Consider the following 17075-nt stretch of genomic DNA (forward strand, 5'->3'; position numbering starts at 1 on the left):
ACATACTGAGTATGATACAGGAGAGTGATGAGTCATTTTTTAATCTGAACAGATAACTAAGCACTATGTGGCTCTTCCTGTGTACTTCCTTGTCTGCTATTAAACATAAAGATAAGTGAGCAGTGAGTGCGAAGAACCTTGGATTATCTATTATTATAAACCTCTATTTTCTCTTGTTTTCCTATATCATAATTTGCTTAGTCCTTTTCTTCAGTCCCCACACCATCACGTGAGGCATTGGGCTACAGTATATCACAGCGTACACATTACTTGCTGGGAGAAGGCAAGACTGAGCCGTCATTCACCCTCTTAAAGCGGACTTGAACTCAGAACTTCCTCTCTGCTCTGAAGGATAAGCAACAGCATAACCACCTTTAGAGAAACACATTTCTTTGGTACAGCTGATACAAATCCTGCAATAAGGCTTCTTGCACACCAAGACGTTGTGTTAGGTGCCACGTTAAGGTCGCATAACGTGCACCTAACACAACGTATGGTGCTGCAAAAGCCGACGGTAGAGTGAGCCGCGTTCGGCGGCTCGATTCCTATAATGTCTCCCAGAGTGGCGCTGATTGGCCAGCGGGACCACGTGATGCGGAGCGAGACACTCCGCATCACGTGGTCCCGCCGGCCAATCAGCTGCCGCCAGTGCAGTGAATATTAAGTAGCCATGTGCACGGCTACTGTAGCTGGCTCTCCCCGCCTCCTCTCCGCCCCCCACTGCGCATGTGCAAACAGTCTAACGCGGCTATAGCCGCTCCAACGCCGTAGCATGCTGCACTTTGCACCGAACGTGCAGCGTTACATGTAACGCAACGTGGGCTGTGTGAACAGCCCACTTGTGTTACATTGCTGTGCGTTGGGGGAGCGTTACAGGCGCACTAACGTGCGCCTGTAACGTCTTAGTGTGTAAGCAGCCTAAATCTGCAGTGTGTCTACTTCCTAATTCATGGAAGCAGACATATTGTTAACATCCTGTGTTTACCTATGAGGTCTCTGCTGTGGTAGTCAGCTGACACAGTTGTGGGAGCAAATTACAACTTGTGTTTAGTCACTGATGAGGGGGTAATTAGACAGACTAAACATTCTAAATACCTACAGAGTACATTTCTCTATGTTTTCCTGCCCTGTGCAAGAGGTCAGGTCCACTTTTAATTAATCACTGGAGCCTATTAGAAGGTAAGGGGAAGTGTCACAAACCCTGGGAGGATGTGTGGCCTACTCACCATAGAGTTCAGCTTTGTACTGTTAGGGGACAAGGAACCTGCACACATGGGAGGGAAAGTCTTCTTGTACAGAGTATAACACTGCCTCTGTAATCTTTTAGGATGCTTCATCAAATGTGCCTGACTGTGGCCTCAAGTATCTGGATGCTTGGCACATGAGATCTTTAAATTTAAGCATTTGTTCACAGGCACATGCAGCCTTTGCAGTGTTCCCCAACCCTGTCCTCGGGGCCCACCAACAGTGCATGTTTTGTAGAAATAGCTAGTTAATTAGCTTTGGTGCAAGTTTGTGGTTTCCTGCAAAACACGTACTGTTGGTGGGCCCTGAGGACAGGGTTGGGGAACTCTGCTTTAAAGGATACCTTAGTCCTTAGCCCCTAATTAATTCTGTAATTGACTCCATGTGTGTGGGGGGAGATGCACATAGACTTACCACACCTCTGTGGCTCGGCGTCTGTCTCCGTTCATCATTAACTACTTGCCGACTGCTCCACGCCAATTGGCGTGAGCAGTGCGGCAGCCACAGGACCGCTCCACACTGATTGGCGTGAACGGCTGTGTATGGGGCTAGCAGGAGATTGCGCGCAGGCTGCACGCGCATCTCCTGCTTAAAAGGCTCCGCCTTCAGTCTCTGAGCGGCGGTCGCCACTCGGGAGACTATTAGATGGCGAAACTGATGTCTATTAGGGTAGTACAGCGCTGTGATCTGCAGCAGCGCTTTACTGGGGACAGTCATGTGACACGGCTGTCCCCCTGGGACACAGGGAAGCGATCCGCTGTGATAGGCTGAAGCCTATCACAGCCGATCTCGCTGAAAGGCTGGCGGGGAAGGGAGGGAGGGTAGTAAAAATAATAATTTAAAAAAACCAAACATTTTATTTAAAAATAATATAAATAAATATTTATAAAAACAAACAAACAAACAAACATTGGGGGAGTGATCAGACCCCACCAACAGAAAGCTGTGTTGGTGGGCAGAAAAGGGGGGGGGAATCACTTGTGTGCTGAGTTTTACGGCCCTGTAGCTTGGCCTTAAAGCTGCAGTGGCCTATTTAACTAAAATGGCCTGGACTTTAGGGGGAAGGGTTAACACTGCGGTTAAAAGATCCCAGTCCAAAGCAGTGGTCAGCAGGATCGGTGGAGTTGCAGTATGTCTGCGGAAGTATGCACACACTCCCCCCAGAAAGACGTAGCTGGTGCGGCCAGTCACAGGTGCCCAAACGGACATGTGTGCGCAGTATGTCTGGGTCATAAGGCATGCACGCTGGCTACGTCTTCCCACGGGAGTGCGTGCAAACCCCTGTGGACATACTGCAGCTGTGCTGACCCCGCCGACCACTGTTTTTTGGGACACAGACCTTGTTCAGATGAACGCCAGACGCCGGGCCAGGGGAGGTGCAGTTAGCCTATGCTAACACACATGGTGTCAATTACACACATGGTGTCAATTACACACATGGTGTCAATTACAGAATGAATTGAGGGGTTAGGTTCCCTTTTAGAGGACAACTATGCTGTTCAGGATGCTTGCATATAGGCCACAGAAGGAATGATCTGGGACCACATTGGCCCCGGAGACCTGAGCATACATACTATAGGCACAGCTACGCGTTATACACACAGACACAGCCATGGGAACGCATGGGGCTGGGAAGATTTCCCACCAGTTCCCATTTATCAGTTTCTGGGTTGTACTTCTCTATACTTTGCAAGTAGGTGCCTTTAGACCAGGAGTAACCACCCGTGATGTAAATGAATCCATTCATGACAATGGCTCCACATTCCATTCTCCTCTCCATGGTTGGTGAAAGCTCCAGCCACTCATTGTTCTCCAGGTCATAGCAGTCCGTAGTCGTGGTCTGACCTCCAACCAGGTATAGCTTGTTATGTAGAGCCACCGAACACAATCCATACTCTGTGGGAAATAATGAAACATTCTCAGCACTGATAATTATGCAAAACAATTGTCTGTGTTCTTTGAACTGCGTGATGACAAAAGCTTTTCTTTCTGAAATATAGTAATCTATTTACTATAGTGGCTAATGGTTTAAAGAGGACACTCCCCTCCTCCCCTTTAAAGGGATCCTTAACCTCCCTAGTGGTAATCCCGAGTCAGGCTCAGAAGGGGAAATCCACACCTTAAAGTGCTAATCCCAAGCCTGAGTGAGTTATATGCAGGAGCTGCTGCAAATCTCTCCGTGATATTTTTTTTTTTGCCTGTTTTTTTTTTTTTTGACAGCACACGCACCCGCCGCTCATGCGCACGCGTCCGCCCGCGCACATGCACACCCAGCTCACTGGCTCCGTCCTCAAGTTCCAACGACTGTCTGGGTCCGTGCTGTGCACATGTGCAGTAGCAAAAAGCACGGACCCAGTGACACAGAGACAGTGTGCGCAAGGACACTTGTCTATTATTAGGTAGGATTTGTGTTGCGTTTCTTATCTTCTTTTTCTGCCTGTAAAAAGTTAATATTCAGCTATGCAACTGACAGTTTCTCTCTAGTTGGGACCCACTCGGACTATAGCATCCCTCACTGATAAGGAATTACAGTCGAACTGGGGTTCTGGGAGCAGGGGATACATACAAAAGTAAATAGCTCATATATTTTAGCACTCTGAGATATGGGACAAACTGTGTCATTGAGCAGAGACCAAACAAAAATCTACTTTTTTAACTTTTTAAACATAACATAAAACTGTGGCATAACTAAAAATCATTTTAGGAGAAGGGGGATATATAGAATGGTTTATCTTATCAGTTTATTTTCTCTTAAAAAGGAACTTTATTGATAAATAGTAGCAGGGGGGAAATATAAATAAATACATTATGTTGTTTGATCCACAATGAACATGTATGTCATCATCTTTACTACTGGCAGACAAGAAAAAAAACTAGACAGCACCAACTGCCATTCTCTATAACCACACCAACTAACAATGTGATAGGTTAAAAGGTTGTTTTTTTATAGATATACATATACACATAACGCGTTTAGTAGGCATGACCCTGCTTCATCAGGCAATAAGGAGGCCTGTTTATTGTCCAAATTCATGCAATGTATGTTATACTGAAAGCCTACTGTCTCTGACCCACAACTATATACTCCATCCGTTTTGACTGATGAAGCAAGGTCATGCCTGTGAAACGCGTTGTATTGAGCCCAGGAGTATGGAAATAAAATATGCTTTATTAATATAATGTCAATACTGTTTTTGTGTCTACTTTGAGGAGGTAAAACCACCACTGCCTCCTCTACTTTTAAACTTTTTAACAACTTTTATCCTACTGGCGCCTCTGTTTACTGCAACATAGTACGAGTCCACCCTTGGTGGAGGGGGGTAATCAATTTTTCTGATCTATGGAGAGCAACTTCTTACTCCTGAGTGGGGTCAGGTTTAATCTCCCCACCTGCCTTTACAGTGGTTGCCTTAGAGGTAACTCATGCTTGTGAGTATAACGATACTTGTTTAATAATCAATACATTTATTACCAGTACATACTACACTACACTGTGCTCTCTGTGTTCCTCTTTTGTTTCTCTTTAAAGAGACTATTGAGGCTTTCCCCGTCCTCCTGCGTCCCACGGTGGTCTCGCTGCAGCTCACGGAACAATTTGTCAGGCTGTGCAATATTTACCTTTTCTGGCTCCAGCAGGCGGCGCTGTTGCGGCTCTCAGCACGGAAATAGATGGAAATAGCTGATCTCTGTCAGGTCTGCACTACTACGCAGGCACAGGAGACTTGCGCCTGTGCAGTAGAGCAGCCTGACAGCCATCGGCTATTTCCGCCTATCTGGAGCCAGGAAGGTAAATATTTACATCCCCGCCATTCGGGGAGCTTTATCGCTGCCGCCATGGGACACGAGGACGGGGAAAGCCTCATTAGGATGCAGAGGCTTCCCCCATCCGAGGTGAGAACCCCCCAGGGGAACTTATTTTAGTTACAGATTTTTTTTAAGGGTCACTCTAAGTTTTAAAACCTCCCATTGGTTATTTAATGTGAAGGATGGCTTTTCTAAAATGAACACAAGATCTGCTTACTTTACTCTGTCAGTTTGTCTTATTAGACCAGCACTGACCTCCAAAATAACTATTTTTTTCATGCAGTTTTCACTGTAGTTAACCTCAAAGTGTACCAGAGATGGCCGGGATAAAGAGATGTTATATTTACCCAGGGCTTCCTCCAGTCCCATGAGCACGGATATGTCCCTCGCCGTCTTCCTGGGTGCCTCTGTTCAGCCGCAATTAGTCCCGGTAATCTGGTTCAGCCGCACGACTAAACAGGATTACCGGGACTGACGGGCTGAACGGAGGCACCCGGGAGGACAGCGAGGGACTCGTCCTGACAGTTTGTTGCCTATGAACCTCATTGCATTGTGTGAAATAACATCTGATTTCAGCTTTCAAACAAGCAGTATCTCCCTCTGTGCATAGAACTCTCAGTAACAAATATTCCATACAGATCACCTGGCAGCACTAAAGATGTCACCACCCGTGATACATTTAGGAAAGTAAATCAGGGAGAGAAATTATTTTACAATGGGAAAACAATGACTGAATAATTGAAGTGAATATAGTAAAACAATAAGCAATTTTATTCATTATGTTATTTTCACTACAGTTCCTCTTTAAAGTGTACCATAGATGATACACTAGGCTTAATTTATACTTGCCCAGGGCTTTCTCCAGCCCCATGAGCAGTGCTGAATCCCATGCCATTCTCCTCGACCCCTCCGTTTTGGCACTACGACTGCCGTTGATCCGGTAAGTCGCGGTCTTCTGCGCATGCGTGGCTCAGCCGTGCGCATGCCTCCACCACGCTTACAGTCCCCTGGAGCGTTCTGCACCTACGCAGTAGTACTGCACAGGCGCAGAACATTCCAGGGGACAGGAGCGAGGCGAGGGGTGCATGTGCAGCTGAGCCACGCATGCTCAGAAGGCGGCAACTGCCTGATTACTGGGAGTCATAGCGGCTTAACGGAGGGGCTGAGAAGGACAGTGATGGACTCAGCCCTGCTCATGGGGCTGGAGGAAGCTCCGGGTAAGTATACAGTAAATAAGTGCTGGTGAACCATCTCTGGTTCACTTTAAGGAGTGCTGACAAAATAGAATTATGATTTTTACACAACATACACTGAAATGTTCAGGAGAGCAAAAAATGTATTATATTGAACAATAAGAAAACTGTATCATAGTTCCCCTCATTAAAGTGGTCCCCTTGACTGTCCAGTGTCCACCACCGGTGCCCCCTTTTTTATGCTGCCACTCATCAAAATACCCTTTTCATTATAGTGGTGCTTATTAGTGCCCATATTCGATACTATGGCCTCAGTTATATTGTGCCTTTCATTATTGTTCTCCCAGTTACAGCGTCCTTCGTTACAGTGTTCCTAGTTACAGAATCTCCTGTTACATTGTTATAAGTTATAGTGTCGCCAGTGACAGTGCTCTCAGTTATACTGTGTCCAGTTGCAATGCCCTCAGTTACCTTGTGCACATTTATAGTCCCCCCAGTTATAGTATCCATGGTTAAAGTGTCTTTAGTTACAGTGCCCTCAGTTATAGTGTCTCCCTTGACAGTGCTCTCAGTTATACTGTGTCCAGTTGCAATGCCCTCAGTTACCTTGTGCACATTTATAGTCCCCCCAGTTATAGTATCCATGGTTATAGTGTCTTTAGTTACAGTGCCCTCAGTTATAGTGTCTCCAGTGACAGTGCTCTCAGTTGCACTGTATCCAGTCGCCATGCCCTGTTACCGTTTGCACATTTATAGTCCCCCCAGTTATAGTATCCATGGTTATAGTGTCTTTAGTTACAGTGCCCTCAGTTATAGTGTCTCCAGTGACAGTGCTCTAAGTTATACTGTGTCCAGTTGCAATGCCCTCAGTTACCTTGTGCACATTTATAGTCCCCCCAGTTATAGTATCCATGGTTATAGTGTCTTTAGTTACAGTGCCCTCAGTTATAGTGTCTCCAGTGACAGTGCTCTCAGTTGCACTGTATCCAGTCGCCATGCCCTGTTACCGTTTGCACATTTATAGTCCCCCCAGTTATAGTATCCATGGTTATAGTATCTTTAGTTACAGTGCCCTCAGCTTTAGAACCCCCAATTATGGAGTCCTCAGGTATAGTGCCTCCTATCATAATGCAGCATCCCCACGTCTACAGAGATCAGATGCTTGGTAATAAATAAGACTTACAGAATCTAGACCACCTTCTCCTGCTGCAACTGCTCTGTGTAACTTCATCACACCAGGAAGCACAGGAAATACAGAGGCAGAGGCCCCCTAGTTACTCACAGCACAATGACAGCCAGAGATGGGTTAAGATGTAATGGTGCCCAGGGGTGCAGCTTGGCCAATACGAACCAAGCAGTCGCTTGGGGCCTCACCCACAGCAGGGGCCTCCCATACTGCCAGTGCCACCCTGTCTGTGACTTGTATTGCTGCCGCTGCTTGTCCATATTCTATTGGTCTCAGTGGGGGTATGTAGCTTCTTGCTGCCTCCCTGTCCCTTACACTCACAGACCTGCAAATCAGTGGCAACATGAACAGCGGAAAGAGTTGTGGTGTAGTAACCATGAAGTACTCTTCAGATGCGGATGTGAGGTCATTGCTCATTTCCTGCATTTAAAGTGATTATCACGGTTGCTGTGCACTGCTCTCCTCTCTTCAGTTTGTCACTGATCTGGAAAGTATTGGGGGAGGCAGCAGGAAGCTGCATACCCCCAATGACACCAATGCCCAATGAGAGGGGGCACCTATACTGGTGGTGGCTACCTCTACTGGGGGACACACCTTGGCTACCTTTACTGGGGGTGGTTATCTATAGTGGGGGGGAACCTTGGCTACCTATACTGGGGGTGGCTATCTATAGTGGGGGGAACCTTGGCTACCTATACTGGGGGTAGCTACCTATACTGTGTGTAGTTCACCTATGGCTATCTACCTATATTGGAGGGCTACCTATTTTGAGAGAGAACACCTTTGGCTACCTATTATTACAGAAGAAGGGGCCTCTGACTGCCACAAATTATATGCCGCTTGGGGCCATAAGAACCTTAGCAGCACTCCTGATGGTGCCCTAGGCAAGGTAGTAGATTTGGTGCCCCATTTTGATTCTCTTGGTAAGCTAAAGTAAAGAGAAGTCACAGAAGGTGGCAAGTGGGCCTCTTGACACCCTATTGGCCCCAGGCACTTGCTTGTGGACGATCCTGCTCTGATGACAGCAGCATCCAGATGGGGGAAGAGGAACAAAGCAGAGCTCACACCAATAATATGTGTTGCATCAATATATTTTTAAATAAAATTATAGTTACATTTAAAAACTCTTCTGTTTTTTCAGCTGAGATATTTAAAGGGGTTCTGTGGAGGGGTTAAATAAACAAAAACCGACACTTACCTGGGGCTTCTATCGGCCCCCTGCAGCGGTCATGTCCTGTGCCGTCCTCCTACGATCCTCGGTTCTTCGCCGACGGTCCAATATTGGTCTAACAAGATGAATAATGCTCGCTCCAGCGCACGTCATCGGAAGCTTACTGCGCAGTACAAAGTTTTGTTGTACTGCACCTGCGCAGTAAGCTCCCAATGACGCCCACGGCCGGACACCCACAGTCTAATGAGACGCCTGATTAGACTGGGACCAGTGGTGGGGAACCGAGGATCGTAGGAGGACGGCGTGGGATATGACTGCTGCAGGGGGCCGATTGAAGCCCAGATAACTGTCGGTTTTTGTTTGAACCCCTCCACAGAACCCCTTCAGATAAAACGTTGAGGCCTGTCAGCTGCTCTCTTGCACCGGCAAGCGCTCAGTACCAGCAGCAGACAGGTGGTCCCACTGATGGAATCACATCTGAGTGCGGCCACAGCGTGCTCATATGTGATGTCTCGGTTCTCTCCTACGAGGTAAGGTAAGGTGCTGACACGTGGTGTTACAAACACTGCCATTCAGCTGAATTTTAATGCGCCCAAATCGCACTCGTGAGCCACAGATGAGACACTGAACTGTCCACAAGCACGCAGTTCAGCCTCCCATCTGTAAGAGGCCTAACATTAAATAATTGTAGATCTTGCATATTTTCTTACCTGGATGGGGGCACACCGATAAGATGCTCCATTCATTTGTATCTGAGTGAAAGCTCTGAATCTTATCATATGTGCAGCTTCCTCTGTAACCATAGTGACCACCACTTACATAGATGACATCACGTAGTACACAGGCTGTGGCATTCCCAACTCCTGTTGCAAGAAATAAGATCAGATGTAAATTCAGAAGATCTACCCATCTGTCTGTTCATCCATCCATTGTATGTACTATATATTTATAAGTATCAGAATAGCCCCAATTTTACCAAGTTAGACAAGTTTTTTTTTTTTTTTTAGTGTGTCCCATTTTGCATTGAAGGTAGTGCAGGGAGGGTCAGGGCCGGTTTTAGTAACAATGGGGCCCCAGGGCAAAATAAACCTGGAGGCCCCCCAACAGCCATATTGCGGCTGTATAACGATCCCTGGCCAAAGCGTTGCGGCTGCGGAGGGGTGTCCAGGGGGTCCATACGTACTGCATATGAACCTCCTGGAAGCTCCATCAGGAAATTCATTGCTCTTTCTTTTGATATAGGTGAAATTATACTACCGTTAGGTTTGCTACTAAAAAGTGACATTTACCGCATTTAAAAGTATACTTTTTTTCCTTTGAAACTTTATAATTGATTTTCTCAAAAACTATAAGGTCTTTTTGAAAATAAAAAAATCCTCTTATTCCCAATGATCCCCTTAATATACTCTGCACATTTGGGGTTTTTAGCATTTAAGGGGGCTTTGCTATTAATCGTTAAAGTGGGCAAGTTTTTAAATGTATATTATCTTCCTTTGAAATGTTAAAATCGATTTTCTCAAAAACTATAAGGTCTTTTTGAAAAAGAATTTTTCCTCTTGTAGCCACTGGGGGCCCCTACAGGCTATGGGACCCTGGGGCAATTGTCTCCTTTGCCTCTATGGTATCGCCGGCCCTGGGGAGGGTGGTGAAGCTACACACTATGAAGCCTTAAGTCTCATACACACGCTCAACAGCGCTCTTTTATGCAGCACAATTATCAAACAACTTTTGTTGTGAAACAAGTTGAAACAACCCAAAAAAGTAGTTTGCTATTGTTCAAACAACTGATAAGACTGATAAGACATCAATTCAACAGTTGGATTGACGTCTTATCACTTGTTTGAACAATAGCAAACAACTTTTTTGGGTTGTTTCACAACAAAAGTTGTTTGATAATTGTGCTGCATAAAAGACCGCTGTTGAGCGTGGGGCTTTAGGTTGAGTTTACACTATGTCAGAGTGGTATGCACCGTACCACTAGCAGGGTCTCAGCAAATAGGAGGGATTTGCTGCCTTTCTCACAAAGCACTCCATGCTGATATTTGGGGCTGGTGGACAGAGTGAGGTGGTGAGGGGACACTGTTACCAGCACTCCTACTATCCACTGCATGTCCCTATGCCTGGGTGAGGGGCTGCTTAATATACATTTTTTTTCCTCAATTCAAGAACTCATGCTCATGTTGGTTAATGTTATTAAGAGATAAGAGAGTCAAGATATAAATAAGGACCTATCTGCTTTATTGAAGAGAAGTTGGAAAGTAGACATGAGGCTACAATATTGACATACAGTTGACTGGAGCTGGGCTTTTTGATATGAGGTGTGGCTTATCCCAGATGGGATGGGGCTTCCATTGTCATAGCCTTAGATAGCTATGACACTGGAGGCCTGAAAAGGCCACGGAAGTCCCACCTTTAGCTGTGGAAATCACGCTCCAGTTATTGTAAGCACTATTCTCTGGTTTATCTCCCAGCTTTTTTAGGTGACCAGGCAAACTCATTTATTGTTTACAATGTAAGTGTGGCTGTTTGCGGGATGGAACTGTGGAAATAGACTGGGTAGCAGCCACATCTCTCTGTCAGCTCATTCTACACAGGAGGTCCAATTTACATTTTGAGTGCACTTTTGGGGCAAACACAAAACTGTACTTGCCAATGTAAGTGCAGCTACCCTTTAAAGTGTAACTGTCAGGCATAAAATAAAATAAACTATTCTTTATTTTTATCTGGCAAACAAGTAATAAGGCTGCTAACCAGGCAATCCAAAACTTAAAATCACTATTACGGTACTTTTCTTGTTGATAAATGATCATTCCCCAGTTTACCTGACTCTTATTTAGTACACACAAAATATGGTACACACGAAGGAAGTTGCAGGGCATGTTGGGTGGTCCTTTTTTGCTTCTGTACTTCCCTTCAGACTTAACTAATGCAGCCCGATTGGCCGAAGTCTCTTTCCCTCCTGTTTTCCCCTCTCACACCTCTGTTCCTCTCTGATTGGCCAATATTTCTCATGCTGAGACAATGCACTTTCTATAGTGGAGGGCAGGCAATGCAAACACAATCAGGCAGTGGAGAGTAAGGGAGAAAAATGACATCAGGATTAGCTTCAAAAATGGTAAAATGCTAAGAAGGATTTTCTCTTTTTTTTACTGTAGAAAAATTACTAAAATCACGAAGTGGACAGGGCAATACATATGTTATGTAAGTAGAGCAAGTATTTATCTACTTATATATGTGTTTGTTGTTTTCTGAGATAGTATGGCTGACAGCTCCTCTTTAAAAGGAGTTATCAGGCAAACTAGCCCAAATAGGCTTTACTCTCCTGGGGCTTTCTCCAGCCCCTTGCAGCCGACTGTCCCACGCCGACCGCTCCGCTCCCCGCGTCTCGCCGCTGTCAATCACAGCCACATAGGCTGCGGCGAACTGCGCAGGCGCAGAACTATTTTGCCTTCGCAGTTTGCCGCAGCCCACGTGGCCATGATTGACAGCGGTGCTTCGCGCAGCCACAGTAAGGCTGACCCCGCGGTTGGCATGAATAACGAGCAGCGAGATCGGACGGCGGCGGGGAGCGGAGCGGTCGGCGTGGGACAGTCGGCTGCAAGGGGCTGGAGAAAGCTCCAGGTGAGTAAAGCCCATTTGGGCTAGTTTGCCTGATAACTCCTTTAAGCAAAGGCTTGGGAGGCAGAATGTGTTGTACTAGTAATCTTGTGGAGTTTCCTGTATTGTTCTGTCTTTACAAGGAAAACAAGGTGGCAGCTTGAAATACAAAATACCCATTCATTCCTTTGCTTCTGTGTGGTGCCAGAGAAATCAACAGCAATAGCTTTATAGTGCATATTCAACCCCAGGCACAAAACATTCCACCGGTAAATCAGTAAATAACATTGCAGCAAACTATATCATAATTGTGTGACTCACAGAATACTGTGTTTAATAAAGCAAATAATTATCTCTCATCTGAGATACTTAATTTGTCTGCTCGACACTCTGTTTATATGAGTAATGTCTCGGCACTGGGACATAAAAAGTGAGGGTAAATCAAACCCACTGACACAGAAAGTAAGAAATATAGACAGGTTTACCCTTTCTTTTCACAAAACAGGATGGGGCACCACAATGGAAGCAGGAAATTTGGGCGCATGAGGCAGGTGGACAAAAAGGGCGCCGCCATTCACTCCCATAATAAATATCGTTTAAATCGGCGCCCAACAGGAAAAAAGGGCGCCGGAGAAAAATAACGTTTTAAAAGCGGCGCCCGGAGACTTTTAATGTTTTATAACTGTTTCTCATGATTACACATTATTTAATGATTTATAATTTTTAAAACATTATTTTTAAACGAAAAACAGTACAATATTTTTTAAAACATTACTTTTAAACGAAAAACCGTACAATTTTTTTTTTAAATTTTTTTTTTCATTTTTAAACGAAAAACCGCACCATATTTTTTTAAAACGTTATTAATGCTTATCACAGGGGGGTCTTAGGTTTAGGCACCAACAGGGGGGTCTTAGGGTTAGGCACCAACAGGGGGGTCTTAGGTTTAGGCACCACCAGAGGGGTCTTAGGGTTAGGCACCAACAGGGGGGTCTTAGGGTTAGGCACCAACAGGGGGGTCTAGGGGTTAGGGATAGGTACAGGGAGGGTTCTGTGTGAGAGTAGGGTTAGGTATAGCTTTAGTAAAATTCTTATTAATGTTTTATAAAACGTTATTATAAATTTCAATTTTTAAACAGGGAAGATTAACGTTTTTAAAATTGCCGATTTTATACACATTATTTAATGATTTATAACTTTATAAAACATTATTTTTAAACGAAATATAACACAATTTTTTTTAAACGTTATTCGTGATTATCTTTTAAAACCCTGCGCCCTTTTTTCCCGGCGCCCTTTTTTAACGTACGCCACCACAATGTAGTTTGCACTAGGTAAACATGGGTAATGAAACAGTCTTACCTGAGGTAAGAGGTTTAAAGATAATAATTTTATTAGACACAGAAAAAGATGATGCATTTCTTGGGACCTTCCTGCTTCCTCAGGTGTACAGTACAGGGCCTTATGCAGCTGCCCGCGCAGATTGGGAGTGCATTATGCAGCTGCGCGCGAGGATTGGGAATGCCTTATGCAGCTGCGCGCAAGGATTGGGTGTGCCTTATGCAGCTGCGCGCGTGGACTGGAAGTGCCTTATGCAGCTGCACGCGCGGACTGGGAGGGTCTTATGCAGCTGCACGCGTGGACTGGAAGTGCCTTATGCAGCTGCGCGCAAGGATTGGGAGTGCCTTATGCAGATGCGCGCGCACGGACTGGAAGTGCCTTATGCAGCTGCACTGTGTCCAATAAAATTATCTTTAAATCTCTTACCTCAGGTAAGACTGTTTTTAGACTGTCATTACCCATTGCATACTACACTGGGATGCTTCCTCCCATTTTGTGTACAGTTTTCCCCTCCCCTAATTTGCAACCCTTACCTAGTGTGTCCCTACTTCATCCCTTTAGATTGTAAATCTCTGACAGAGTCCTCCCCCTAGAGTATCCAACTTGATCATGCACCCTCTTCAAAGGGTACTATTTGATAATAAAAATCAAAGATTGAATGCTTGCTACTTGCTTGCTACGGAAAATATTGTACTATTTATTGGTGCCTTAAAGGGAACATAAAGTAATAAAAAAAAGACCAGGCTCATTTTCACTAAAATGGCCACTGCAGCTTTAGGGCCAAGCTGCAGGGCTGCACAACACAGCACACGAGTGATTCCCCTCCCCCCTTTTCCCCCCACCAACAGAGCTCACTGTTGGTGGGGTCTGATCGTCCCCCAGTTGTTTATTTATTTTTATATAAAGATTTGTGTGTTTTTCTGCTTTTTTTTTTACTCTTTGTCTTTTTTTTTTTTTTTTTAACAAACCCTTCCCTCCTCCCAGCCGGCCAATCCTGGCGATCGGCTCTCATAGGCTTCTGCCTATGAGAGCCGATCGCTCTCTTGTCCCCCAGGGGGACAGTCGTGTCACACAAGGAGTGTCTTTAGAAAGCATAAATACCATATTGAGAATCCCCATGAGGAGAGGACTAGCCCAAAACCTGTCGGTTCTGTCTGATTTCTATTATTTACTGTGACAGCAACATAGGAGAAAAGTAATTTATGGAGCATTTTACTCTGGGAAACAAGTACTTATTTGTATGTGTTTACATGTATTTTAAATTTTACATTATTTGGCAATAGTGGCTTCAACCAGCCCCCGCAGACATACTGTGCCCTCGTCGTCACGCCATGATGTTCCTGTTACCTGCAGTTCTCCTCTATCTTTTGGATGCGCGCTCCCGGTCCGCGCGCCTCCTAATTGCACTCCCGTGGACAGGGCAAATCTCTACTGCTCCCATCAACTTGCTTGCTTTGCCGAAAGAGGGGTGCTGCAAGGGACTGGAGCATCGCTCAGCAATAGCGTGGGCACAGGACGGCTGCAGGCGGCTGGTAAAAGCCCCAAGTAAGGTAAACTGATTTTCTTTCATTTGCTTTAGGTTTCCTTTAAGTGATCTATGCAATAATCCAACCCTGCAGCATCACCAAATGAACTTAATGAGGTATAGTCCATGTGTAACATCTGGCCCACATGTAACATCTGGTTCTGTACCTTCCTGAACCGGTACTGGAACACACCTGAAGAAGAAACCTAAGAGTTACAAAAGTTTACTAGAAATTTATGTCACACGTTTTACCCAAATCAACTTTTGTTGGATCGATGTCCAAAATCGGAGTCAGGCAAAAACGGTGCTAGAAACGTTGGTGCACCAGACACTGCCATAGGCCGTAATGGGAATTACAGTTATAGCGCCGCTCAGGCAGCAATTTGGGGGCAGTCAACAGACAAATTACGATAAAAACAGTAGTTCGGCAGCCAAATTACTGCTTATCCCACAGTCCATAGCTGCCTGGAGGGGAAATAGTAATTAACGCCGCCGGGACTTTTGCAGGAGCAGCGTGAGCGGTTTTTCGGCTTTACCCTGTGCCCAAATTGCATGTCACCTTAATTACATGTACACCAAAAATGTACCCTATTCCTGTCTGTATCTTGAAACCTCCAACGGACACAGCATGTATGATCTTCGTATCACTGCCCTGAAGGGTGGCTTCAAAACGTCAAGTGATCGATTAATAGCAGAAACAAAATCTATAAATTGGTTCAAAGCAGTGGACAAGGGCTTAAATAAGGACAAAAACTTTTTATATTGGTATGAGTCTGATGATATTTAACCACTTGAAGACCTAGCCTTTACCCCCCCCCCCCCCCCCTTAAAGAGACACTGAAGCAAAAAAAAAATATGATATAGTGAATTGGTTGTGTACTATGACTAATTACTGGAAGATTAGCAGCAAAGAAAATATTCTCATACTTTTATTTTCAGGTATATAGTGTTTTACCTCAAAGCCCCCCCTCCGCGGCGAAATTCCCCCCCTCCCTCCTGGTGATCGGGCTGCACAGGACGCTATCCGTCCTGTGCAGCCTGTGACAGGATGTCCTCTGTCACATGGCGGCAATCCCCAGATCGTCGATCTGCCTTACGGCGCTGCTGCGCAGCAGCGCCGTTGAATGTAAACAAAGGAGACAAACGTCTCCTGCGTTTACATTTAGTCTGCGAGCCGCGATCAGCGACTCAAGGAGGAAAGGACGTCAGATGGTAAGTATGTTTTTTTTCCCCTGCACTAACACCAATGACTAAATCAGTAACATAAACGGGGGACAAAGCAGCCACAGAGAGGGGGGACAGCAGCACACAAACGGACAAAGCAGCCACAGAAATGGGGTACAGCAGCACACAAACGGACAAAGCAGCCACAGAAATGGGGTACAGCAGCACACAAACGGACAAAGCAGCCACAGAAAGGGGGGACAGCAGCACACAAACGGACAAAGCAGCCACATAAAGGGGGGACAGCAGCACACAAAGGGACAAAGCAGCCACAGAAAGGTGGACAAAGCAGCCACAGAAAGGGGGGACAAAGCAGCCACAGAAAGGTGGACAAAGCAGCCACAGAAAGGTGGACAAAGCAGCACACAAACGGACAAAGCAGCCACAGAAAGGTGGACAAAGCAGCACACAAACGGACAAAGCAGCCACAGAAAGGGGGGGACAGCAGCACACAAACGGACAAAGCAGCAACAGAAAGGGGGGACAGCAGCACACAAATGAACAAAGCAGCCACAGAAAGGGGGGACAGCAGCACACAAAGGAACAAAGCAGCCACAGAAAGGTGGACAAAGCAGCCACAGAAAGGGGGGGAAAAAGCAGCCACAGAAAGTTGGGACAAAGCAGCACACAAACAGACAAAGAAGCCACACAAACGAGGGGGCATAGTAGCCTCAGAAACGGGGGACAAAGCAGTCCCACAAACAAGGGGGACATAGCAGCCAAACAAACTGGGGAGACAAAGCAGCCACACAAATGGGGGCCACACTTGTTAATAAGGGCATATGGGAG

At 45.6% G+C, this 17075-nt stretch overlaps 2 protein-coding genes across 3 annotated transcripts in view; both read right to left on the minus strand.

Annotated features, from left to right (window-relative positions):
- Positions 1–701: 701 nt before the first annotated feature.
- The window catches only part of KLHL23 (kelch like family member 23), a 53438-nt gene continuing 37064 nt past the window's right edge, over positions 702–17075 (minus strand). For both annotated transcript variants that reach the window (XM_068245566.1, XM_068245567.1), the window contains exons 3-4: positions 9310–9462; positions 702–3141 (exon numbers count right to left, since the gene is read on the minus strand). In XM_068245566.1, the coding sequence (XP_068101667.1) occupies positions 2831–3141; positions 9310–9462 (464 nt within the window). In that variant the 3' untranslated portion in view covers positions 702–2830. The remainder of the gene's footprint in view (positions 3142–9309; positions 9463–17075) is intronic.
- The window catches only part of PHOSPHO2 (phosphatase, orphan 2), a 77362-nt gene continuing 69733 nt past the window's right edge, over positions 9447–17075 (minus strand). Inside the window, exon 3 of the mRNA XM_068245571.1 lies at positions 9447–9462. The gene's annotated coding sequence lies outside the window, so the exon portion shown is untranslated. The remainder of the gene's footprint in view (positions 9463–17075) is intronic.

This window comes from Hyperolius riggenbachi, chromosome 7, assembly GCF_040937935.1.
Source record: "Hyperolius riggenbachi isolate aHypRig1 chromosome 7, aHypRig1.pri, whole genome shotgun sequence".
NCBI classification, from domain to species: Eukaryota; Metazoa; Chordata; class Amphibia; order Anura; family Hyperoliidae; genus Hyperolius; species Hyperolius riggenbachi.